The 27,021-nt window shown below is 43.6% G+C and overlaps 1 protein-coding gene across 2 annotated transcripts; it reads right to left on the bottom strand.

Annotated features, from left to right (window-relative positions):
• Positions 1–612: 612 nt before the first annotated feature.
• On the bottom strand, positions 613–27,021 carry ELOA (elongin A). 2 transcript variants are annotated; one of them, XM_007522602.3, is made up of 11 exons: positions 26,722–27,021; positions 21,872–21,928; positions 19,314–19,420; positions 15,020–16,193; positions 14,563–14,677; positions 9,784–9,939; positions 9,588–9,685; positions 6,354–6,534; positions 5,719–5,830; positions 4,494–4,675; positions 613–1,003 (listed from the first exon to the last, which is right to left on the bottom strand). In XM_007522602.3, exons 1-11 carry the CDS (start codon positions 26,794–26,796, stop codon positions 942–944), a joined length of 2,319 nt encoding a protein of 772 aa, XP_007522664.1. In that variant the 5' UTR covers positions 26,797–27,021; the 3' UTR covers positions 613–941. The 2 variants fall into 2 exon arrangements, with proteins under 2 accessions (XP_007522664.1, XP_060061513.1); XM_060205530.1 differs by lacking the exon at positions 19,314–19,420 and having other exon boundaries at positions 26,722–26,794.

Raw genomic sequence — 27,021 nt, 5'->3', positions numbered from 1 at the left:
AAAAGTCTTGCCATGTACGTGTGGATCCCCGCAGGATAGAAGTACAAGGAGGAAAAAGACTAAAGTTTTGAATTGGAAACTGGCAATAGTATATTAAAAAAAAAAATGCTGGGGTTCTGTGCAAATTCATCTCTTAAAAGTTCTGTATCCCCTAGTTAGCCTCCAGAAAAGAAAAAAGGAAGTGGCAAAGGGCAAGGAGGTTGGCAAAAAAAAAAGACTCTAGATCTTCATAAATAACCTCCCTCCCTTAATAAATACTATTTCATGAGTAAGGAAGAGATGCACCTGCATAGGAAATCACAAGAACACTGAGCAGGACTCAAGATGTGGGTAACTGAAACCTGTCTGGTCTCCATACTAAAGTTCCCTCAAGGACAGGCGGCCCAGGACCCACTCCTCGCCCCACACAGTAGGCACCACACAGGCTCTGGGGTTACCCAGTCCTCCCTCTGGACCACAGTCCACTCAAGGGACATGGGAATGGCTTTCACCAGGCTTTTATCTAGTTTTAATAAATGAACCTGAAAATAAAAAAGTGAAGTGTGTGGCAGAGGACCAAAACAAACAAAAAACCCAAAACTAATAACAAAAAAACCCTGGGGATATTATAAATACAATCTGGGGGCAATATTTATTAATTAAAACTATGTCTTTCAGTTTACAAAGAAACTAATTAACAAAAGTATAATTGACCTTAAAATCCTCAGTAAGACTGAGTCTTCACATCTTCAGAATTCTGAAGTATATTCTCCAGGCAGGGAGGCAGTGGCTGTGGTGCACAGGTTTATAGGTGAAAAACTGCAAACTGTGCAAGATTCAGAGATCAAAAAGTTCCACAAAGCAAAAGATTCTGGTTTCCTTTTAGAAGTTCCAACCCCAACTGCCATTGTCTTTATATTCCTCTCCCACCCCTAATTCCACCTCCTAGGCAAGTCCTCAGTTCATCGTCGGGAGAATCTGTTCTTGAAAGCTTTAATTGTCTTGGCCATCATTGGAGCAATTTCTGTAAAAAGGAAATAAGGCAATTGTCTCAGATTCATGGCATTTTGGACACATACCTGTGGTCTACAATGGAAGTTAAACTTTGCTCCTCTTGACTCTCAACACAAGTGGACAAAAGTAGTAGCTATCTGCTGACACCAGTGAAAACAGCAGCACATAGCTAGTACTTACCTAACTCAGCCCATAACAATCATGATGTCTAATTCTAACAACCTCACCAAGACTCAGAGAGACTGGTCAACATGGCCCTGGTTGTACAATAAATGATATAATGAATGTAATCCTTATCAAAGTCTCCAGGCTGTAATTAGCCTTAATTTGACACTGCCTCACTGATATCCAAATCAACAAGAATCACCAGGGAGTCGGGTGGTAGCGCAGCGAGTTAAGCACACGTGGCACAAAGTGCAAGGACCAGCATAAGGATCCTGGTTCGAGCCCCCAGCTCCCCACCTGCAGGGGAGTCCCTTCACAAGTGGTGAAGCAGGTCTGCAGGTGTCTCTCTCCTCCTTCTCCATTTCTCTCTGTCCTATCCAACAACGATGACATCAATAACTACAACAATAAAACAACAAGGGCAACAAAAGGGAATAAATAAATAAATAAATAAAAGAATCACCAGTCACCCTTAGTTATTCTGCGTAGCAACAGACCTAAGCCGAGCTAAACACAAACATCACCAAAGAGAGTGTTAGCTCCCTTGACTGGCTGACCTGAACATAGTGAGGCTTAAAGCAGGGCCATACCTCAGTGGGCCCTGAAGTGAATATAGATAGAATAATTATTTATTTATTTATTTATTTATTTATTTATTTATTTATTCTTAAGGCTTCTCTTTAGAATACTGGGGATAATCTATGGCAATAAAGTTAACAATAGACCCAGCTAAACATAAAAAATAAAATATTTGCACCAAGGATGTAGCTAGGTGGGGGCTGGGAGACAAGCTCACTTGGTAAAGTGCAGGGTTTTCCAAACTTGAGACCCAGCACATGGGAGCATTCTAACACCTAGGGGAGCTCCAAGGAAGTTGGAGCAGTACTGTAGGGCATATCTCCATCTCTCTCTCTCTCTCAGAATGAAAAATAGGCCCAGAAGTGATAGGACTTTGGGTTGAAAAGGTGGCTCAATAGGGGAGCAAATATTTGAGATCCTGGATTTTATTTTCTGAACCACACACAAAAATCAACAAAAAAATTGAGGCCTGGGAGGTAGTATAGTATAAGCATTATATCCTCAAGCATGAGGTTCTCAGTTTTACCTCTGGCATTGCATATGTCAGAGAGATACTCTAGTTCTTTCCTTCTCCTCTCATAAACACTTTTAAAAATATTTCATGGGGAGTTGGGCGGTAGTGCAGCAGTTTAAGCACAGGTGGCGCAAAGCACAAGGACCAGCATAAGGATCCTGGTTCGAGCCCCTGGCTCCCCACCTGCAGGGGCGTCGCTTCACAAGCGGTGAAGCAGGTCTGCAAGTGTCTCTCTCTCTCCTCCTCTCTGTCTTCCCCTCCACTCTCCATTTCTCTCTGTTCTATCCAACAACTGCATCAATAACAACAACAATAAAACAAGGGCAACAAAAGCGAATAAATAAATAAATAAATATTAAATAAATTTCATGGGGGCTGGGTGATGGCACAGCGGGTTAAGCACACATGACATTATGGGCAAAGACCAGCATAATGATCCCAGTTTGAGCTCCAGCTCCCCACGTGCAGGGGGTCGCTTCACAAGCAATGAAGCAGGTCTGCAGGTGTCTATCTTTCTCTCTCCTATCTTTTCCTCTTCTCTTGATTTCTGTCCCATCCAACAGCAATAACAACAACAATAATAACAATGATAAACAAGGACAACAAAAGTGGGGGGAAAGCCTCCAGGAGCAGTGGATTCATAGTGCAGGCACCAAGTCCCAGTGATAACCCTGGAGGCCAAAAAAAAAAAAAAAATCATTTTAATGAGAAAGAGACATAAAGACCTGAATACTGCTCAGTTCTGGCGTATCACAGTACACAGGGTTAAGCCTCAGAGCCTCAGGCATGATGGTCTTTTGCATAACCACTATGCTAACCTCCCCAGACCCCTCCCCTTTTTTATTTTAATCTTGGAAGCTCAAGTGATACTGTTATTAAAACCTCATTCAGCTGTTAAAAGTAATACTTATAATACAGGCCCTGAATAAGCATGACAGAGGAACTAGTGGGGGTTGTATTGTTATGTGGAAAGCTGAGATATGTTATGCATGTACAAACTATAGTATTTACTGTCAAATGTAAAACATTAATCCCCCAATAAAGAAATAAAAAAAAGGAAAAAAAAGGAAAAAAATAACAATACTTAGGAACCCAACAGTACTACCCAGAGAAACCATTTTACATTCAAGATAACAAAAATAAGAGAGCATCAAAATGAATATTCAAACTACATTATGGGGCAGGTGGTGGTGCACCTGGTTGAGCACACTTGTTATAGTGCACAAGGGCCCAGGTTTGAGTCCCCTGGTCCCCACCTACAGGGGGAAAGCTTTGTGACTAGTGAAGCAGGGCTACAGGTGTCTCTCTCTCTCTCCCTCCCTCTCTATCTCCTCCTGCCCTCTCGATTTCTGGCTGTCTCTATCCAATAAATAAAGATAAAAAAAAAAAGTACATTATGAACAAAGGAGAAAAAAGCAGGCAGTTAGTGACAGTCACAAGTTATATGCAGAACATGCTATAATCCAATGCACAAATGTAATGCAATGGTGATGGAGTGAAAGTAATTCAAATACTAGTTTTGAAGTATCTTAGCTAGGTTCAGGAAGTGACACAGTGGATGTGTTGGACCCTCAAACTTGAATATCCTGAGTTTGTATCTCTGTCTGTCACTGCTTCTTGTCATACTTTTTGTCACCCTGGAACAACTTTTTAAGGCAGTGATTGGAAAAGACCACAGCTCTGAAGCTTCCACCAATGCAGTGTGTGGGGGGGTCAAGCTTGAACCTGGATCTCACACATAGTAAAGCAGCACACTATCCAAGTGAGCTGTTTTGTTGGCCTGAGGTTTTTGGTTTGAATCGTGGCACCACCAGATATGCCAGAGTGATTCTTTTTCTTTTTTTTTTTGCCTCTAGGTTATTGCTGGGGCCCGGTGCCTGCACTACGAATCCACTGCTCCTGGAGGCTATTTTTTTCCCTTTTGTTGCCCTTGTTTATTGTTGTTATTGCTGTTGTTGTTGGATAGGACAGAGAGAAATCGAGAGGAGGGGAAGACACCTGTAGACCTGCTTCACCAGTTGTGAAGTGACACCGCCCTCGCAGGTGGAGAACTGGGATCTCGAACCGGCATCCTTACACTGGTCCTTGTGCTTTGTGCCATGTGTGCTTATGACCCACTGCACTACTGCCCAGCCCCCTCTCTCTTCTTTTCATATTAATAAAGATTTTTTAAAAAAAATCTGATGTCAAGAGGAGGTAGGGGAGGAAAAAAAAATCTTATCAGCAATACCAAGTTACTTACTTTTCACAGTTGGTTTTCTAGGATCATAGGAAACAGCACTGCTCACAATAGGCGCCAAGTGGGCACTGCTGGTGCTCGGGCCGTCATAGGCTGGCTCCTCAAGGCTAGTATTAAAGCTGTTGCTGCTGCCATAGCTGGAGGGGGCATGGCTGCTTCCTGTGGAGTATGGAGCAGGCTTAATCCTGTAACACAAAGTCATCAGTATGAGAAATCTGCCCTCAAGTACATCCTAAAATGGGCCTTTTGGAAGTGGATGCAGTTATGTGGCTTTGACCAGTGGTCCCTAGCACTCTAGATTCTTTTGTTGTTGTAGTTATTATTATTGTTGTCATTGTTGGATAGGACAGAGAGTAATCGAGAGGAGGTGAAGACAGAGGGGGAGAGAAAGATAGACACCAGCAGATCTGCTTTACCACTTGTGAAGTGAATTCCCCTGAGGGTGGGGAGCCAGGGGTTTGAACTGGGATCCTTCCGTGGGTCCTTGTGCTTTGTGCCACATGTGCTTAACCTGCTGTGCTACCACCCAACTCCCAAGCACCCTAGATTTTTTTTTAAAAAAGATTTTATTTATTTATTAATGAGAAAGATAGGAGAGAGAGGGAAAGAGCCAGACATCACTCTGGTACATGTGCTGCCAGGGATTGAACTCGGGACCTCATGCTTGAGAGTCCAGTGCCTTAGTCACTGCACCACCTCCCAGACCACCACCCTAGATTCTTATGGTGGTTCAGTCCTTTAGAATAATGATAATCTCAATTAATTCTTTACTATCTAATTTAGTTATCATAGGCTTTTTTTTTTTTTTTTAATGAGGGGGAGAGGTCCTCAAAATCAGACATGGCTCATTTAATTTTAATTTTCCTGAAAAGTAGTTGCTAAAGTCAATGAATTTGAAGTTCAGGGTGGTCAAATGTCAGCCTGGTTAAAGTATGCCCTCAAAACTTACACTGGACTGCCTTGGCCTCATGCCCCAAAATGAATCACTTCCTGTCATTAGGCTGCCTCATAAGAGTTGATGAACAGCGGTCCGGGAGGTGGCACAGTGGTAAAGCTTTGGACTCTCAAGCATGAGACCCTGAGTTCAATCCCTGGCAGCACCAGAGTGATGCCTGTTTTTTTTCTCCTCCTATCTTTCTCATAAATAAACTTTTAAAAAAAGAGTTGATGAACAATTGGAGCTCTCTTTTCTGGGTGTACAGAAACCACAGCAGAGCAGAAATCTTACTTGACTCTGTCAGGTACTGCTGCTCCTCCTGTTCCAAACTTCTCCTGCCTCCTTCGAACATCACGAGGTGGCTTAGCCACTGAGTTGACAAAAGCCATTTTTGCCCGTCGACCTGTGAGAGATTGTGGAAGTAAACACTTTAGAGCAGATGTTAGTTTGCTAATCTACATTGAGATAAAGCCTTTTTTTTAAATTTATTAACTTGATAGAAGACTGTATATTTATGGGGGGGATGACAGACAGACAGAGAAGGGGAGCACACATGTAGCCCTGCTTCATATGTGAAACTTCCCCCCTTGAGCCCCAGTCCTTGAGCATGTTATAAAAGTATGTACTCAACCGTATGCCACCACTTGGCCCTGAGATAAATCCTTTGCAACTACTCACCAAAATAGAGATTGTCAAAACCATAGAAAGCCTACTGCAGGCTAACACTCATTGAAACAGTAGAAGAAATACCCCCTCCTCCATTTTCCTGTTCCCAATTCCCACCATTCTATAAATACAAGAGATTTAGGAGCCAGAGATCCTTCATCACCCAAGTCCTGCTGCTCAACAGAGCTTAGGGTTCACAATTTCTCAGGTCCCATCCTGTCATTTCCTTATCAGGTCCCCCCACTTACTCCTGCCCTTACCTTTAGGCTTGTTGGCATGTGCATGTTGGATATTTTTTGTTAGTAACTGTAGCCTCTGCTCCCGAGCATCTTGAAGCCTCAAGTACATCTCTCGCCATGACTCATACTCTTCTGGTCTTTCCTCCTTAAAGTCTCGGTGACAATGAATTTTCCATAACTGATCTGTCTCTTCAATTAGTACCTAAGATCAAAACCAGGACAATCTACACACAAGCACTTACATATCTCTTTTCTATCTTTAATTACCTAAGAATGGCCAGTTGCCCAATCATTTTTGGTCTTGATAGTATTAGTGCTATATGTCACAGTTCTAATAATCAAATTGCTGATTTAAAAGAAAAAAAAGTGCTATGGAGCCACTTGGGAGTGTGCTATTTTGTCATGGTTGTGGCCTAGGTTCAAGGAAGTTTTGGTGCTATGGTTTCACTCTCTCCCTTTCTACCTGCTCTGCCTCTATCAAACAAACAAACAACCTCCACTAAGTATGAGGTGCTGTATTAGCTCCTCTTGGGAAGGGGAAGTTTGTAAACCTAGGAGAAAATACAGAAAAAAAAAATCAGTTTTAAATTGGTCCTTTCTTTTACAAAGTCAGTAAAGAATAGAATTGAGAGGGGGCCAGGTGGTAGCACTCCTGATTAAGCACTCACAATGCACAAGGGGGGGCTGAGTGGTGACCTGGTTGAGTGCACATATTACAGTGTGTACCCAGGTTAAAGCCCCTGGTCGCCACCTTCAGGGGGAAAAGCTTTGCAAGTGGTGAAGTAATGCTGCAGGTGTCTCTCTCTTTCTCTCCCTATCTCCCCCCACCCTCTTGACTTCTGGTTGGCTCTACCCAATAAATAAGATTTAAAAAAACTATTTATTAAAAATGTTACACTGCACAAGGACCCAGGTTCAAGCCCCCTGCCCCTATCTGTAGGGGGAAAGCTTCAAAGCGATGAAGCAGGGCTGCAGGTACCTTTCTCTATCTCTCCTCTCAATTTCTGTGTCTATCCAATAATAAAAAAATAAATAAAAAAAGAATAGAATTGGGGTAAAGTCAAATCCTGGTATTTTCCCCAATACTTCATTGAGCCACTTGATATAATGTCAAGGGCAAGGGGACTGCGTAAGAAGGATGTGATGGGAGACCAAGTAGTGGCACATCTGGTTGAGATTACACATTATATTGCCAAAGATCCATGTTCAAGCCCCTAGACCCCACCTGCATGGGGGAAGCTTCACAAGTAGTGAAGCAGTGCTACAGGTGACTATTTCTCTCTCATTCTGTCTTCCCCTTTCCCCTAAAATCTTTTTTTTTAATTTATTTCTTTATTGGGGAATTAATGTTTTACATTCAACAGTAAATACAATAGTTTATACATGCATAACATTCCCCAGTTTCCCATTTAACAATACAACCCCCACTATGTCATTTATCATCCTTCATGGACCTGTATTCTCCCCACCCACCCACCTCAGAGTCTTTTACTTTGGTGCAATACGCCAATTTCCCCTAAAATCTTTTATTTATCCTTTCTCCTTAAAAATCATCTTGATTTTAGCCCAAGAGATGTAAGAAGTGGATGCTGAAAATGTCAAATGAAAATGTTCAAAGGGCCATAGGCACGCTGGCAACATAGCTCACTTGGGTAGTGTTCTGCTTTACCACAGCCTCTATACTGGCCAATTTCAATCCTAGCCCTTACCACACTGAAGAAAATGTTAGTGCTGTGGACTTTATCTTCCTGCCTCTCTGTCACTAAAAATGAAGTCCAGAGACATAGCCAGAAAGGTGGCACAGTGGATGAAGCACTGACTCTCAAGCATGTGGTCCTTAGTTTGGTCCGTGGTATGGCTCATTCCAGGGTGATGCTCTAATGTTTACTCCCTCCCCACCCCCCCATAAGAAATAAATCTTTAATATATTGTATTTATTTATTTTCCCTTTTGTTGTCCTTAGAGGTTAGAGAAAGATACCTGCAGACCTGCTTCACCTCTTGTGAAGCAACTCCCCTGCAGGTGGGGGAGCCGGGTGCTCGAACCGGGATGATTGCGCCAACAGTGCTTTACCAGCTGCGCTACTGCCCGACTCCCCTATTTTTAATTTTTTAAAATGTTTATTTATAGCCCCCGGCTCCCCACCCTGTAGGGGAGTCGCTTCACTGGTGGTGAAGCAGGTCTGCAGGTATCTATCCCGCCCCCCCCCCCCCGTCTTCCCCTCCTGTCTCCATTTCTCTCTGTCCTATCCAACAACGACATCAACAACAATAGCTACAACAACAATAAAAAAAACAAGGGCAACAAAAAGGAAATAAATATTTTTTAAAAAAGTTTATTTTCCCTTTTGTTGCCCCTTTTGTTTTTATTGTTGTTGTAGTTATTGATGTCATCTTTGTTAGATAGGACAGAGAAAATGGAGAGAAGAGGGGAAGACAGAGAGGGGAAGAGAAAGACAGACACCTGTAGGGGCAGGGCAGTAGCGCAATGGGTTAAGCGCTCAAGGCACGAAGTGCAAGGACCAGCATATGGATACTGGTTTGAACCCCCAGCCCACACTGCAAGGGGGGGGGGGTCGCTTCACAATCGGTGAAGCAGGTCTGCAGGTGTCTTTCTCTTCCCCTCCTTCTCTCCATTTCTCTCTGTCCTGTCCAACAACAATAACAATAATAATAACAATGATAAACAACAAGGGCAACAAAAGGGAAAAAACAGCCTCCAGGAGCAATAATCTTGGAGGAATAATAATAATAATAATAATTTAAAAAAGAGAGAATTGAGATAAACACCTGTAGACCTGATTGACCGCCTGTAAAGTGCCTCCTCCGCAGGTGAGGAGCCTGGGGCTGGAACTCGAGCCACGTATGCTTAATCCACCGCACTACCGCCCAACTCCTTATTTATTTATTTTAAAAAAAAAAAAGCTTAAAAGGAAGAAGGGAAGAAAAAAAAAAAGCTGTGGTCCAGGAGGTGGCGCAGTAGATCAAGCATCGTACTCTCAAGCATGAGGTCCTGAGTTCAATCCCTGGAAGCATAAGTACCAGAGTGATGTCTGGTTCTTTCTCTCTCTCTCTCTTCCTATCTTTCTCATTAATAAATGAATATAATCTTTTTTTTTTTTTTTTTAAAGTAAAGCCCAGAGGCAAACCAATTATGTCCAGAATGGTAACTGAGTCCACATCAGACTAAGAGATAGTTCTTTTTGGAGACACAAACTAGAAAATGTCTTCTTTTCCACCTAAATACGATACTCACATGATTATATTCTTCTATTCGATATAGTTGATCAGGTGTACATCTCTCCAAGACAGGTTCAAGAACAGAATATGGGACACCTCCTACTTCATAGATTGCTAAAGAGAACCAAAGGTGAAAGTGTTGAGTAGGAGCCAGGTTGTCTAGCAATACAGTGCTACAGTCCACTTGAGAGTCATGGAGAGGCATGACTTACAGTCAATATTGTTTTTAAGTACACGGATGCACTGCTGGTGCAAAGACATCATTTTTGGGAGATAGGCACACTTGGAACCAGAATACACTTGCATCTTAGAATTCATTCTGCGCCCAGTGAATCCAGCTTCTTCCTCGTCATGGGGTGAAGACAGTGCTAAGGGATAAAAAAAGTAGAAATATACATTACAGAATGAACTAAGCTGCAGGGTAAAAGCTCTCCTCACTCCATTCCGTAGCTTTGAAGTTTTTTTCTAAAAGGCAACCAATGCTACCAGTTTCTTAAAATATTTATTTATTCCCTTTTGTTGCCCTTGTTTTATTGTTGTAGTTATTATTAATGTCATTGTTGTTGGATAAGACAGAAAGAAATGGAGAGAAGAGGGGAAGACAGAGGGGGAGAGAAAGACACCTGCAGACCTGCTTCAATGCTTGTGAAGCAACTCCCCTACAGGTGGGGAGTCGGGGGCTCAAACTGGGATCCTTAAGCTTTGTGCTACCTGCGTTTAACTCTCTGCACTACCGCCCGACTCCCCACTTTCTTCCTTTTAAACTAATCAATCTGTGGGAGTCCGGCGGTAGTGCAGAGGGTTAAGTGCACATGGCGAGAGGCTCAAGGACCAGCCTAAGGATCTCGGTTTGAGCCCCGGGCTCCCCACCTGCAGGGGAGTCGCTTCATAAGCAGTGAAGCAGGTCTGCACTTTCGCCCACTGTCTTCGCCTCCTCTCTCTATTTCTCTCTGTCCTATCCAACAATGACATCAACAACAACAGCAATAATAACTACAAAGAATTAAAAACAAGGGCAAAAAAGGGGAAAATAAATAAATATAAAAATAAAAAAATAATCTGTTCATTTACATTTTCAAAATTATGCTTTAAGAGTACATACAAATTTTTAACTTTCATTTCTTTTCTCTCTCTCTCTCTTTTAAGTTTTTGTTTACAAAATGAGGGATGGGGTGGTAGCACAGCAGGTTAAGTGCACATGGCGCTAAGTGCAAGGACTGGCGTAAGGATCCCGGTTTGAGCCCTGGATCGTCACCTGCAGGGGTTGCTTCACAAGCAGTGACGCAGGTCTGCCAGTGTCTATCTTTCTCTCCCTGTCTCTGTCTTCCCCATCTCTCTCAATTTCTCTCTGTCCTATCCAACAACAAGGACAGCAATAACAACAATAATAAAAAATAAATAAAATAAAATAAATTAAAATGGAAACACTGACAAGACCATAGGATAAGAGAAGCACAATTTTACACAATTCCTGCCACTGGAACTCCAGAACCCATTCCCTCCCCTGATAGCTTTCCTATTTTTTTTTTAAATTTTTTACTTTCCCTTTTGTCGCTTTATTGTTGTAGTTATTGTTGTTGTTATTGATGTTGTCGGTGTTGAATAGGACAGAGAGAAATGGAGAGAGGAGGGGAAGACAGAGAGGGGGAGGGAAAGACACCTGCAGACTTGCTTCACTGCCTGTGAAGGGACTCCCCTGAAGGTGGGGAGTTCAGGGCTTGAACTGGGATCTTTCCGCTGGTCCTTGTACTTTGTGCCATATGCGCTTACCCCGCTGCACTACCACCCAACTCCCAGCTTTCCTATTCTTTAGCCACTACCTTTTATCTCTAGAGTCGAAGAGGAAGAGAGAGTAAAAGAAACCTCCGCACTAAAGATTCCTTCAATGCAGTGGGGGATGGGCTCAAACCTTGGTTACACACATGGCAAAGCAGTGCACTATCCGAGTGAGCTATTTCACTTTACCAGCCCAACTTACCTTTTATTTTTAATATTTATTATTACTAGATAGAGACAGAAAAAAATTGACAGGGGAGGGGGAGATACAGAGACCAAATTTCTACACTAGTTACTGCTGTATAGGATGTCGCTATGTGGATGAACCATGGTTTACGTGTTAGTCTCTTGCTAAGTAGTTTTTATTTTCCTTCCCTCTATTAAAACTATACTTTTCTTCTCTTCTCCTCCTCCTCTTTTTAAAAATTTTTTTTAACCAGAGTACTGCTTATCTCTGGTTTATGGTGGTGCTGAAGACTGAACCAGGGAGCTTAGAGCCTCAAGCATGAGTCTCTTTGCATAATCATTATGTTACCAACCCTCTGCTCTATACTTTTATTTTTTTATTTTAATTTTTAAAATTATCTTTATTAGATAAAGGCAGAAATTGAGAGGGGAGGGAGTGATAGGGAGGGTAAAAGACAGAGGGACACCTGCAGCACTGCTTCACCACCTGTGAAGCTTTCCCCCTGCAGGTGGAGATTGGGGACTCAAACATAGGTCCCTGTGCATTGTAACATGTGCACTCAACCAGGTGTGCCACCACCTGGCCCATTATTATTATATTTTATTATCTTTATTTATTGGATACAGATAGCCAGAAATGGAGAGGAAGGGGCAGTAGAGAGGGAGAGAAACACCTGCTTTACCACTTGCAAAACATTCCCCCTGCAGACGGGGACCAGGGCTCAAACCATGTCCTTGTGCATTCTAACATGTGCACTAAGCCAGGTGCACCATTACCTAGATTTTATTTTATTTATGAGAAAGATGGGAGGAGAGAGAAAGAACCAGACATCACTCTGGCACATGTGCTTCCGGGGATCGAACTCGGGACCTCATGCTTGAGAGTCCAGAGCTTTATCACTGCACCACCTCCTGGACCACAACGTTTTTTTTTTTTTTTTTTTTAATATTTATTTATTTATTCCCTTTTTGTTGCCCTTGTTTTTTATTGTTGTAGTTATTATTGTTGTTGTTCTTATTGATGTCATCGTTGTTGGATAGGACAGAGAGAAATGGAGACAGGAGAGGAAGACAGAGAGGGAGAGAGAAAGATAGACACCTGTAGGTAGACCTGCTTCACCGCCTGTGAAGCAACTCCCCTGCAGGTGGGGAGCCGGGGGCTGGAACCAGGATCCTTACGTGGTCCTTGCGCTTTGTGCCACCTGTGCTTAACCTGCTGCACTACCGTCCAACCCCCAACTTTTATTTTTTTAAATATCAGAATAATGGTCATCTCTGGCTTATGGTGATATGGGAGATAGAACTTGGGACTTTGGAGCCTCTGGCATCTGTTTTTTTTAAATTTTTTTTAAAAATTATCTTTATTTATTGGATAGAGAGTCAGAAATAGAGAGGAAGTGGGAGACAGAGAGGGAGAGAGACAGAAAGACACCTGCAGCCTGCTTCACCACTCACAAAGCTTTCCCCCTGCAGGTGGAGACTGGGGGCTCAAACCTGGGTCCTTGCGCATTACAACATGTGTGCTCAACCCGGTGTGCCACCACCTGGCCCCATTTTTTTTTTTTTTTAAATTGGCACCAGTGTTACACTAGGGCTTGGTGCTGACATTACGAATCCACTGTTCCCAGAGATCATGTTTTCCTGTTTTTGTTTTTTTTCTCCTTAGATAGGACAGACATAATTTAAGAAGGGAGACAGAGGGAGAGAGACACCTTCATGTAGCAAACTATTAATAACAAGAAAACTAAAAAGTAACAAATTATTAATAACAAATAAGAAGAGAGCAACATACTTGAAGACTTGCTTCATGGCTCATGAAGCATCCCCCCGGTTTGAGTCCAGGTTCCTGCACTTGATAATATGTGTGCTTCACTGGGGGCACCACCATCTGCTCACCCAACACCATACTTTTTAAAAAAAATTTTTAGTATTTGTTTATTTCTTTATTCCCTTTTGTTGCCCTTATTGTTTTATTGTTGTAGTTATTATTGTTGTTGTTGGATAGGACAGATGTCGTTGTTGGATAGGACAGAAAGAAATGGAGAGAGGAGGGGGAAGACAGAAAGGGGGAGAGAAAGACACCTGCAGACCTGCTTCACCGCTTGTCAAGCGACTCCCTTGCAGGTGGGGAGTCATGGGCTTGAACCGGGATCCTTCCATGGGTCCTTTCACTTTGCACCACGTGTGCTTAACCCGCTGTGCTACCACCTGACTCCCAACACTATACTTTTATTATTTTTTTAACACTATAGTTTTTAAAGATAAAAAGCTAGATACCATATCCACATGGTGACACATCTGGCTAAGCACACGTGTTTTAATCCACAAGGACCCAGGTTCATGCCTGGGGCCTTTGGTGCAGTGCTATTACCTGTTCTCTCTCCCTCTTTACCACTCCCTACCTCTCGAATTCTGACTATCTCTCCCTTTTCTCAATTTCTCTCTGTTCTATCAAATAAAAGAAAAAAAAAAGCTGCCTGGAGTAGTGGATTCATAGTGCTGGTACAACTACAAGAAAAACAATTACTACAATAAAAAAAAAAAAAAGCAAGCTAGGGTAGGGAAGACAGCTGACCCAGCAGTGCAGTTTACTGGGTAGGGTTTGTGCCTTGCAATGTGTGCATCCCAAGTTGAGGGCCTAGCAGATGACATTGGAAGTGCAGTTAATCACATATGAGCAAAATCCTGGCTCTGCAAAAATAATAATAGTAATAGCAGCAATATAGAAAATGGTTACCTGGGAGTCGGGCGGTAGTGCAGCGGTTTAAGCGCAAGTGGCACAAAGCACAAGGACCTGAGTAAGGATCCCGGTTCGAGCCCCTGGCTCCCTACCTGCACGGGAGTCGCTTCACAGGCACTGAAGCAGGTCTGCAGGTGTCTATCTTTCTCTCCCCTCTCTCTTCCCCTCCTCTCTCCATATTTCTCTGTCCTATCCAACAACAACATCAATAACTACAACAACAATCATTACAACAATAAAACAACAAGGGCAACAAAAGGAAATAAATAAATATTAAAAAAATGGTTACCTTTTCGCTTTGGTTGCAAGGAGGACATCAATTCAAGGGAAGGAAGTGGACGATAATTGGTCTGTATCACTGGTAATGGGAGGTCTGGCAATGCTGGCAATACCTCAGTGGGGACCTGCAAAGAAGAGACCAGTTACTGGAGTATAGGGGGTACATATTTCTTTCCCTGCGGTGTTGATTAGGCACTTCACAGGCTGATCCAGGCTGGAGGAGGAGCACCAGTCATGTCTGACAACACCTAAGTCAGAAGACAGATACAGATGGGCCCAGCACAAAGGTACACTTCAGAAAATATCTCTCTGGGCAGCTAGAGAGGCCCAGAGGAAATTATTTCAAACTGAAACTCAATAGGCCATGTAAAACAAGCCAATCAAAACAGCAGCAAGGCAGATCCTAAGAAGCTCTACAGGGCCAGATGCTCTGAATGGAAAGCCACCAAGGGGTTGAAAGTTGTTACCTTTTTCAGCTTGGCTGAGCTGGCTCCAGATGGCTGTTTCTCTGACTTATTTTCGTTCACCTTAGGTAATTTCTGAACAGAATCCAAATTTTTACTGGTGCTTTTTGAATCATTTTTTTTAAGTCCCTTTTGTCCAAGGGCTGAGGCTGAAGTTTTCACTATCTTTTTCTTTTTCTTCCGGGGCTGGTCATAGCTGAGGTACGACTCAAAAGACATAGTGGGCTGTTCAAACTCATCATCCATATCTGTCTCCTCAACTTTAGGGAGAGCACCTGCTTTTCTGTCTGAATGAGACTTTACTTTCCCTTCTTGAGTCTTTACATTGTTAGAAATCTTATCTTTTACCTTGGGCAGCAGGTCTGCTGCCCCCTTTCCTATGTCTAAGCTGTTTAGACTTTTCTTAGTTTTATCCGATTTGGCTTTCTCTGAGTCTTTGTGCTTTGGTTTTTTAAGGTGGTTATCTGAAGCACCCTCCAAAGGGGGTAAAAACTTCTTGGTGCTGCCCTCTTTTTCCTTTTCTTTCCTTATACCACTAGAAGGCAGTTTATCCTTTGTGCTATCCCTTGAGAGTGGCCTTAAGTTTTCCTCTTTGGAAAGGACCTTGTGTGATTTCTCTCTGCTCAAAGAGGATTTCTCATCGCCTCTGGCATCCGCAAGGTGTTTATCCTTGTGGGAAGATTTGTGCTCTTTGTTCTGACTCATTGTCCCTTTCCCTTGAAATTCACCCAGGTGTCGGTCCTGACTGAGTCCCAGTCTGTCCTGAAAGGCATTACTGTGACCTCCAGCCTTCTGCTGTGGAACAAAGGGCTCAGGATCCTCCTCTGGGGATCTATAATGGTCGACAGATATCTGATGAGGACTGGTGGATGACAAAGGAGACTGAACATGGCCGTAATCAGAAGACTCATGGTCTGAAGAATAAACTGGTGAAATTCTATGGCACCTCTTTTTCTCGTCTCTCCTCTCATGACTATGAGATACTTTATGAGTTCTCTCAAGCTCTGTGAGTTTTCTATGTTTTTTCTGTCTATGATCGGGACTATATGATTGGCTAGCGGAAGTCTTCCAGTTTTCTTGGTAGTCCCCCTCCATCTCCTCTTCTTTCTGAAGAGCATCCCTGGGGCGCTTTCGGGAACTGCTCTTCTCAAAGTCCTGTTCATCAGGCTCAGTGTTTCTAAAATATAAGAAAAAGCAGGTGTAAATAGCAGTATAATCCTTATTTAGAGGACAAAGTTACAGAACCTGAATTCATAAGAGATGAAGAGCAAGCAGAATTAAAAAACAAAACAAAACAAAACAAAACAAAATTGGCCAGGTAGTGGCACACCTAGTTGAGCACACATTGCCATGCGCAAGGAACCAGGTTCAAGACCCCAGCTCCCACCTGCAGGGGTCTCTCTTCCTCTCTATCACCCCCTTCCCTCTTGATTTCTGTCTCTATACAATAATAAATAAACAAATAAATAACAAAACAAGAGGGGGGGGAGAATGCTATTGCTTATACAGTCCATTTACAATGTATAAAACATATATTTTTTTCACCACCAGGGTTACCACTGAAGCTCAGTGCCTATACAAGTCCACAGCTTCTAGTGCTCATTTTCCTTTTCTTTCATCTAAATAGAGGATGAGAGACAGAGAGTGAAAGAAAGACATGAAAACACTGCTTCACCTCGCATGAAGCTTACCTTCTGAAGGTGTCTCCATGTAGTGGCCTGGGGCTCCAACCTGGGTCTTCCAGCATGGTAGCATGTATGCTACTTGAGCCATCTCTCCCAGCCCCCAATTTTTTTTTTAATTTCTTTTTTTCATTTTTTTTGCCTCCAGGGTTTTGCCTGCACCATGAATCTACTGCTTCTGGGAGCTATTTTTTCCCCTTTTGTTGCCCTTGTTGTTTACAAACAATTTTTAAAAGAAGTTAGATGCATACAAAACTGAGAGGTGGTATGTTGGGTTAAGCACTATACTCTCAAGAATGAGGTCCTGTGGTCCAGGAGGTGGTGCAATGGATAAAGCATTGGATTTCCAACCACGAGGTCCTGAGTTCGATGCCCAGCAGCACATGTACTAGAGTGATAGCTGGTTCTTTCTCTCCTCCTATCTTTCTCATGAATAAATAACTAAATTCTTAAAAAAGAAAAAAAAAAATGAAGTCCTGAGTTTGATCCCTAGCACTGCATGTGCCAGAGTGATGCTCCACTTCTCTCTCTCTCCTCCTCTCTTGCATAAATAAATATAGGAGGCTGGGTAGTCACACACCTGGTTGAGCACATACATTAATTACCATGTGCAAAGACCTGGGTTCAAGGCTCTGACTCCCAGGTATCAAGGGAAGGCTTCACGAACAGTAAAGCAGTGCAGCAGGTTTCTCTCTCCCTCTCAATTTCTCTCTTGTCTAGCAAATTAAAAAAAAAAAATTTGACAAGACAACAAATAACCCCATCCAAAAATGGGGGGAGGACACGGACAGAATATTCACCACAGAAGAGATCCAAAAGGCCGAGAAACACATGAAAAAATGCTCCAAGTCTCTGATTGTCAGAGAAATGCAAATCAAGACAACAATGAGATATCACTTCACTCCTATGAGAATGTCATACATCAGAAAAGGTAACAGCAGCAAATGTTGGAGAGTTTGTGGGGTCAAAGGAACCCTCCTGCACTGCTGGTGGGAATGTAAATTGGTCCAACCTCTGGAGAGTAGTCTGGAGAACTCTCAGAAGGCTAGAAATGGACCTACCCTATGATCCTGCAATTCCCCTCCTGGGGATATATCCTAAGGAACCCAACACACCCATCCAAAAAGGTCTGTGTACACATATGTTCTTGGCAGCACAATTTGTAATAGCCAAAACCTGGAAGTAATCCAGGTGTCCAACAACAGATGAGTGGCTGAGCAAGTTGTGGTATATAAACACAATGGAATACTACTCAGCTATAAGAAATAGTGACTTCACCATTTTCAGCTGATCTTGGATGGGCCTTGAAAAATTCATGTTAAGTGAAATAAGTCAGAACCAGAAGGATGAATATGGGATGATCTCACTCTCAGGCAGAAGCTGAAAAACAAGATCAGGAAAAAAAAAAAAAAAAAAAAACCACAAGTAGAACCTGAAATGGAATTGGCACCAAAGTAAAAGACTCTGGGGTGGGGGTGGGGAGAACACAGGTCCAAGAAGGATTCAGAGGACCTAGTGGGGGTTGTATTGTTAAATGGGAAACTGGGCAATGTTATGCATGTACAAACTATTGTATTTACTGTTGAATGTAAAACATTAATTCCCCAATAAAGAAATAAAAAATAAATAAAAAATAAAATTTGAAGAAAGAAACATATTTCGTCCTGGAGGTGGCGCAGTGGATAAAGCACTAGACTCTCAAACATGAGGTCCCAAATTCAATCCCTGGTAGCACATGTACCAGAATGATGTCTGGTTCTTTCTCTGTCTTCCTATCTTTCTCAATAAATAAATAAGGGGGCTGGGGCTGGGTGGTGGTGTACCTGGTTATGTGCACACATTACAGTATATAAGGACATGGGTTCTTCAAACCTCCAGTCCCAACTTGCAGGGGGAAAGCTTCACAGGGGTGAAGCAGGTCTGCAGGTGTCTCTCTATCACTCTCCCTCCTCCTTTCCCCTCAATTTCTCTCTGTCCTAACCAATAAAATAAGTAAAAATTTAAAAAATTCTTTAAATAAGAGGGCTGGGAGGTAGCACGGCATATTAAGCACACATGATGAGAAGTGCAAGGACTGGTACAAGGATCCTGCTTCGAGTTCCTGGCTCCCCACCTACAGGGGGTTTGCCTCACAGGTGGTTGAAGCAGGTCTGCAGGTGTCTGTCTCTCCCCGTCTTCCCCTCCTCTCTCAGTTTCTCTCTGTCCTACCCAACAACAATGACAACAATAATAACAATGATAAACAAGGGCAACAAAAGGGTAAAAAATAGCCTCCAGTAGCAGTAGATTAGTAGTGCAGGCACTGAACCCCAGCGATAACCCTGGAGGCAAGATAAAATGAAATAAAAATAAATAAAAAGGAAAAAAACATAGTATAGATAAAATATTAATTTTGCTTATCTTTGGCTGGGAGAATTACAGAAATTTTATTTTGACCCATTTACTTTAAACATTCTATAATGATTATACATTATTTTTATGACTAAAGCAAAATGAATAATTGATGTAAAAATGAAAAGAAGGAAAAATATGGAAAACTTTCATCAGTAAACACTTTGAGTATCAGATAAAAAACAAGAAATACAATGAACCTACAGAGTAGTGAATGTCCTTACCGTTCCACAGGAACCAACTTCTTCCACTGGGCCACTAGGTCCCTGGCAAAGCTTCCAACATGCTCATGTTTTCTCAAGCTATTTACTGTCTTCCCAACCCCAGTCTCCTACAAATTTAATAAAGAAATTGTTAGAGGATTGTGGCACCAGGTTCCTAATTTCTAAAGAAATAGGTGCTCTTATTTTGAGAATTTCAACAAAACACATTTTGAAAAATAAAGTGAGGGGGCTGGGTGGTGACAGACCTGGTTGAGCACATATGTTACAATGTGCAAGGATCCAGGTTTGAGCCCCTGATCCTCCGCAGGGTGAAAGCTCTGGGGATGGTGAAGCAGTGCTGCAGGTATCTCTCTCCCTCTTTATCACCCCCTTCCCTCTCTATTTCTCTATCCAGTAAATAATAAAAATAATTTAAAAAAGAAAAAGTGAGAAAAAAAAAGGGCAGGAGTAGATAGCATAATGGCTATGTAAACAGACTCTCATGCCTGAGGCTTTAAAGTCCCAGGTTCAATCCCCTTACCACCATAAGCCAGAGATGAGCAGTGCTCTGGTAAAAAAAATAAATAATAATAAAATAAAATAAAGTAAAGAAAAAAGAGACCAACTAGAACACAGCTCTGTCACATTCTATTTTTTTTTGTGTGTGTGTCTGTCATTCAGTGCTGGGAGTTAAACTTGGGGTTTCATGCATGCAAGACATGAATGTGCTCTAGCACAGATACCTTTCATGGGGAAATAAGAGACTGTACACCCTTGGTAATAATTGTCATGCAGATCATCATTTTCTTCGACAAAGTGAGTTAAAAAAAAAGTCTGAGGGACCAGGTTGAGCACATGTGTTACTGTATCTGAAGACCCAGGCTGGAGCCGCTGGTCATCGTGAGGGAGCACCTGCTATAAAGGAAGCTTCACGAGTGGAAGAGCAGTGCTATAGTGTCTTACTTTCTCCCCCCCCCCCCACTTCTGTCTCTTGTATTAAATAAATAAATAAATGAAAGAGAAAGAAAGAAAGAGTGAGCTTCCAGTGAAGCACACAGGCACCAAGTCCCAGCTATAAACCTGGCAGGGCGCCTAAGCAGTGGCGCCCCAAGTTAAGCGCACATATTACCATGTGCAAGGAAAACCAGTCTTGAGCTCCTGCTCCCTACAGGGAGGATGCTTCATGAGTGGTGAAGCAGGTCTACAGGTAGCTTTCTCTTTCCCCTCCCCTCTCATTTTCTCTGTCCTTTCCAATAAAATAGAAAGGAAAAGGAGGAGGGAAGCAGGGAGGAAAAGTAAAGAGAAAAGAAAAGAAGGCCACTGGGAGTGGTGGATTCATTATGCTGGTACTGAGTCCCAGTGGCAATAAAAATATAAATATAAACCAGGTAGAAAAAAAAATCATGAGCTATAGAGCCCCTTTCCTGGTACGAACAGACAATACTTCTTTATTGAAACATAGTCTGAGGTCCAGATACAAAATGACTTTGTATACCTGGCAGAAACCTCTAATGATACACAGTAGCAAAGCACACCAGACCAAGAATAGAAAGACAGAAAACTAAAGAATTAAAACACTTCTAAAATGTTAATATTAACAACAATAACAGTGATAACTATGGTGGACTTGAAGCTTCGATGAGCTTTGCAGTACAGCACTTATCTCACCTAGTTTACATGAGGCACTGGTACAATCTCCTGAGCTAGATAGAACAGCAAGACCTTCACGGATGGGAGTGGGGCTCTAAAGATATTTGCTTGCTTAAAAAAAAAAAAAAAAAACTGGGCTGGGGAACTGGTTCAAAGTGTTATCAACAGATTCATACAATATATAACCGTGTGCCTGTTTTCTTTCACTTTCAAAGCCCTTACTCTACAATCTCACCAAGTGAGAGTAGGGTAGGAGATGGCTTTAAAATATGTCAAACTGGGGGCAGTGGCATGCCCGGTTAAGTGGAAAAGCCATAGGGTTTGAGCTCCCACTTCCCACCTGCAGCAGGAATGCTTCACAAGCCGTGAAGCAAGTCTGTGGGTGTCTACCTTTTTCTCTTCCTCTCTATCTACCCCTCCCCTCTATTCTGTTTGTCCTATCAAATAAAATGGGGGGGGGGCAGGGATAGCCACCAGGAACAGTGGATTCACAGTGCTGGTACTGAGGCCCAATGATAAACCCTGGAGACAAATAATAAAACAAAACATATAAAGTTCATGTCGGGGAGATAGCTCAACTGGTAGAGTACGGGACTCTAATGTCTAAGGCTCCCAGCTTTAGATCTTGTACCACATGTACCACTGTGGTTTTCTGGTTGGTCTATGTCTCTCTTTCTCTCTCTCTCTCCCCCCCATGTAAAACTCTACCCAATGTGAAACAAATAAATATAAATACACATACATTTAATATTTTACTTATTTTAATGAGATACAGAGAAAGACCAGAGCACTGCTCAGCTCTGGCTTATGATGGTGCTGGGGATTGAACCTGGGATCTATGGGGCCTCAGGCATGAAAACAACCATTATGCTATCCCCCAGCCCAAAGTAAGTATATTTTTTAAAAAATCTAAAGTCCACAGTTCTTACCGCAAGAATATCTACTGTAATGGGTAATGCAGAAAGTTTCTTCAGGTATTTCAATAGCTGCAGAGAGAAGAAGAAACATATTTTTATAAAGCCATTCACTGGAATAAGTGCGAATAATATCTGACAGTGCTGAGTGTTATACAGCTACAAGTATGCTCTATCATCCCTATTTTACAAGTGTGGGGAAAGGCTCACAAAAATTGCTTACTCTAGGATACAAGGAGAGTAGGGTTCACCCAGGTCTTTGGTTTTAGACATAGTATATTTCAACTACTATGCTACATCAACAGGAAATAGGCTTATAGAAGAAATCAAATCTGCCAGCTCCAACAACCATCATTTTGCCCAATTTTTGAAATCATTAAACTTTTTTTTTCAAATATTTATTTCCTTTTGTTGCCCTTGTTGTTTTACTGTTGTAGTTATTGATGTCACTGTTGTTGGATAGTACAGAGAGAAATGGAGAGAGGAGGGGAAGATAGAGAGGGAGATAGAAAGATAGACACCAGCAGACCTGCTTCACCGCTTGCGACTCCCCTGCAGGTGGGGAGCTGGGGGCTCGAACTGGGATCCTTATGCCGGTCCTTGTGCTTTGCACTACCTGTGCTTAACCTATTGCGCTACTTTTTTTTTTTTTTTTTTTTTAAACCAGAGCACTGCTCAGCTCTGGCTTATGGTGGTATGGAGAGATTGAACATTGGACTTTGAAGCCTCAGACATGAGTCTTTCGTATAACTATTATGTTATCTGCCCCTACTATAGGCAGAGTTCTTGAGATAGCATGTTCAGGAAAATCATCCACGGTCTTAAGAGGAATTAAAAAGCAGAAGAGGAATCTATAGGAAAATGGTATCAGATTTTTAGGAAGAATACATTTTGGGGGGTAAAAGTGGGAAACCAAAACCACTTTCATGCTGCCAGAATCAAGAGTTTTTGCTGTTAGTGGTGAATACAAAATGTCTGGGTAGATTAGAAAAAGCAATCTGGGTTTGGCCACATTTCCTTTCTGCAGTTCCTTAAACTAGGTCAAAATCAGGATAGTAGAGTTGTTAACACAGAGTTCTGGAATCTGGGATAGACTTCACAGGTTTGCCCTATCACTACCTTGCTCTGTGATCATGTGCAAGTCAATAACCTCTCTGAACCTCATATGTAAAGTAGGAACTGGATCCTATCTCTTCTTCAGAAGTTGCAAAATTCACTGGGACAAATCAGTGCAGACATTAGCTATAGTCCTGGGAATGTTATAGAAGTTCAATAAATGCTACTTATAATTAAAGTATCAATTAGTTCATTCATCAAGTGACAGCTCTCTAAATGTCCTTGATCATCAGATCCTCCCTAGTCAATTTCCAGTGAGGTAGGTAACTTACCTAACAAGTTAGTAAATCACAGCATGCACCCTAAAGTCAAGAAAAATACTCAATGTAATAACACTGTCCTTAAAAATAGCATAATAGGGAGTCAGGTTGTAGAGCAGTGGGTTAAGCACATGTGGTGCAAAGCGCAAGGACTGACACAAGGATCCCAGTTCAAGCCCTAGCTCCCTACCTGCAGGGGAGTTGCTTCACAGGCAGTGAAGCAGGTCTGCAGGTGTCCATCTTTCTCTCCCCCTCTCTGTCCTCATCTCTCCATTTCTCTCTGTCCTATCCAACAACGATGACAACAATAACTACATCAATAAAACAAGGGCAACAAAAGGGAATAAATAAAATAAATATTAAAAAAAATAGAATGGAGGTCATTTAGGGGTCAGAGTGCCAAGACCCTTACAAAGCCCATTGCAGAGTTTGAAAAATGGTAACAAGTTACTGAGAAATATCAAATATTTGCACAGTACAAGCTTAGGAATCTCAGTTGTCCTTTGCACACTCTTTCAAGAGAAAGATGTTCATAATGTTAACCCCTCCTCCTCTACTTGTCATCAAATTGTGTTCCTTATCAGCACTACCCATCCCCACCCCACTCCCTCCATGTTCCCAATTAAACAGTGGAACAGAGAAAAACAGTTAATTGGGGACATGGCTCGGTAGTAGAACTCAGAACTTCCAAGTGTGCAGTCTTGTCGTGATATCCAGTTCTGTATATGCAGGAGTGGAACTGTGTTCCAGTCTCAAGGTGTGTCTCTCTCTCCCTCTCTCTCTCTCAAAAATACATAAAGATACAATCTATAGGGAGTTGAGTGGTAGCACAAAGGATTAAGAGCAGGTGACGCAAAGCGCAAGGACCAGTCTTAAGGGTTCGTTCTTTCAAGCCCCCAGCTCCCCACCTGCAGGGGAGTCGCTTCACAGGCGGTGAAACAGGTCTGCAGGTGTTTATCTCTCCCCTGTCTTCCTCTCCTCTCCCCATTTCTCTCTGCCCTATCCAACAATGACGACATCAATAACTACAACAATAATAACTACAACAATAAAACAAGGGCAACAAAAGGGAAAATAAATATTAATAAAATAAAATATATAAAGCTGGAAGATAATTCACCCACTAGAATGCATGCCTTAACATGCTTGTGCAGGTCTGCCTTGGGTTTAAGCCCTAGCACCACACAGGAGCAACATCACACTAGAGAAAACTCCATGGATAGTGGAGCAGTGCTATGGTACCTCTCCCTATTTCACTACCTGGAATTAAAAGAATAAAAAAAATTCTAGGAGCAGTGGAATCACATTCGATGAGGCTCAGGGGCTATGGGTGATAGATGGGGGAGATGACTTTAGTAGAAACAGATACCAAATTAACACTAATCTGATAGCTTCTCCCTCAAGTAAGTCAAGACCATAGACAGAGTTATGGGTAAAAAAGGCAGGGGGTAGATAGCATAATGGTTATGTAAACATGAGACTCCAGGTTCAACCCTCCCTACCACCATAAGCCAGAGCTGAGCATGCTCTGGTTAAAAAAAAAAAGGGGGGGGGAAGGATAATAGGAAGGAAGGACAGTTAAACATCAATATAATTTTTAATATTTATTTAATTTATTTATTCCCTTTTGCTGCCCTTGTTTTATTGTTGTAGTTATTATTGTTATTGATGTCGTTGTTGGACAGGACAGAGAGAAATGGAGAGAGGAGGGGAAGACAGAGAGGGGGAGAGAAAGACAGACATCTGCAGACCTGCTTCACTGCCTGTGAAGTGACTCCCCTGCAAGTGGGGATCCGGGGGCTGGAATCGTTCCTTGCGCTTTGCGCCACCTGCGCTTAACCTGCCGCGCTACCGCCCAACTCCCAAACATCAATATTTAACAGGAAAATTCACGAGCATGTGTGGAATCAGCCCCTTGGCTAATAAAGGTTTGAAATCAAGACTAAGTTACAGGGGGGTAGATAGCATAATGGTTATGCAAACAGACTCATGCCTGAGGCTCCAAAGTCCCGTTTCAATCCCCTGCACCACCATATGCCAGAGCTGAGCAGTGCTTTAGTTAAAAAAGAAGACTAAGTTGCAGATTCAATACGGCCATATCTTGTAATTTCAGGAACAACCTGTAGGAGCTTGCTGGGTTAACAGAAGGTTGGGAATACGGCTAATGTGCCAGCTTGCAGTTTTCCCTTGACTGTTGGCTCATTTCTGAATCCAGCTACTACGTCCACTGCAAAAATGACCTCCTCCCAACATTTTCTCATCTTCATAATACTCACTGCATAATGCAAACCCGATGTTTGGGTTATTTTCTATCTAGGAAGAAAAAGCCTAAATGTCGACAGCAGTCACCAATGCGTCAAGTAGGCTAGGAAGTCAAACAAACCTTTTCCTAATTTAAACTCGTGGAAAAATTACTCAAATAACACATGAAGCCGTGGGGGCGGGGGAGGGGGCACGACTGATAGAAACAGGCCGAAGACTTACCACCGCCTTCAGGTTCTAAAGAACCAAGTTTACAGTGGTCAGAAAAACAAACTCATGCTCAGAAATAATGACCACTTATTAGGGACCCCCCCAGAAGACATTGTATAAACGAACTCATAAACGTGCCTGGCACTCGGTGCTGGAGCTGCTGCAGAAAACACGACACAGAACAACTGAGAGCATTTACATTTTCGTGGATCAAAACTAAAATGGCTTCCTGAAGAAGTGACTCCGAGCAAGGTCTGAAGGGAAGATCTAAAAAGTGGCCTGATGCTGAGAGGCTGCGCGCGACCTTTAGAAACAGGAGCGGCCCGCGGCCCGCGGCCCGCCGGGGAGGACTTAAGTGGAAGCACCCGCGCAGCGCCGGCGCGTCGGGGCAGGTGCGGACACTCGCGGCTCCCGCGGCGGCCCGATCGGGAAGGATCGCGACCAGACCCGCGGCCGCCGCCCCTTCCTCGCACAGCAGAGTCGTCGTCGGGGCGGCGGCCGAGCCAAGCACCTTCCCCAAACCAAGTGACACAGCAACGCGCCTCGGGGGAGAGCAGGTAGCAGAAGCAAACTGGCCGCGTACGATCGAACATGGTTCCCCTGCGCAGCTACGAGCTGCGCGGCTGCTGGCCCTTCCATCAGCGCCAAGGAGCCGGCGGCGGCCACTTCCAACGAGCCCTGCCTGGCCTTGGCGGCCGCGGGCGGAGCTCATGCTGGGCGGCCGCTGTCCCGGCGAGGCCGTGCTGGGGGCGAACGGGCCGCGCGGCCACGTCGGTCCCGAGGGCTCGGCCCGGCCGCGCACATCCCGAGCCGCGCACATCCCGAGCCAAGCCGAGCCGAGCCGAGCCGAGCCGAGCCGAGCCGAGCCGAGCCGAGCCGAGCCGAGCCGAGCCGAGCCGGGGCCGCGAGCCCGGCGGGGCCAGGCCCGGAGTCGCTGCCCCGCGGCGCTGGCCGCCTCGAGAGCCCGACCGTTAGGGGCCGCTGGGCGCCCAACGCCCGTCGCGCCCGATCGCTCACCTTCTTCGGGTCCGTGCTGGCCGCCAGGCGCGCCTGCAGCTTCTCCACAACTTGGAGCGCCGACTCCGCCGCCATCGCTGTCACTGGCGCGGCCTCCTCGCCGGAACTGGACTCGCGTCGCGTCCTCGGGCCGCAGCTCCGCCCTCCGTGCAGCCCCGGCGGAGACGGAAGCGCTTCTGGTCCCTTCCGGGCCGCCGCGTCCACGCGCCGCCGCGCTCCGGGCCTCCGGGGCTCTGGCGGGAGGCGGGAGGCCCGGCGATCGGCGGAGACCCAGACCGCACCGGGCGTGGCCGCCCCGCC

Source organism: Erinaceus europaeus, chromosome 13, assembly GCF_950295315.1.
Source record: "Erinaceus europaeus chromosome 13, mEriEur2.1, whole genome shotgun sequence".
NCBI classification, from domain to species: Eukaryota; Metazoa; Chordata; class Mammalia; order Eulipotyphla; family Erinaceidae; genus Erinaceus; species Erinaceus europaeus.
The sequence above is the reverse complement of the archived record's forward strand: the minus strand, read 5'-3'. Positions and strand labels throughout refer to the sequence as shown.

Bases quoted from the DNA above. Each gene is read 5' to 3' on its own strand.
- ELOA (XM_007522602.3), bottom strand. From the start codon at position 26,796: ATGGCGGCGGAGTCGGCGCTCCAAGTTGTGGAGAAGCTGCAGGCGCGC. The intron at 19,421-21,871 runs GTAAGAACTGTG...TTAAATTTGTAG, and splicing joins TTACAGTAGATATTCTTGCG to GAGACTGGGGTTGGGAAGAC. The intron at 16,194-19,313 runs GTAAGGACATTC...CTTATATTTTAG, and splicing joins AAGTTGGTTCCTGTGGAACG to AAACACTGAGCCTGATGAAC.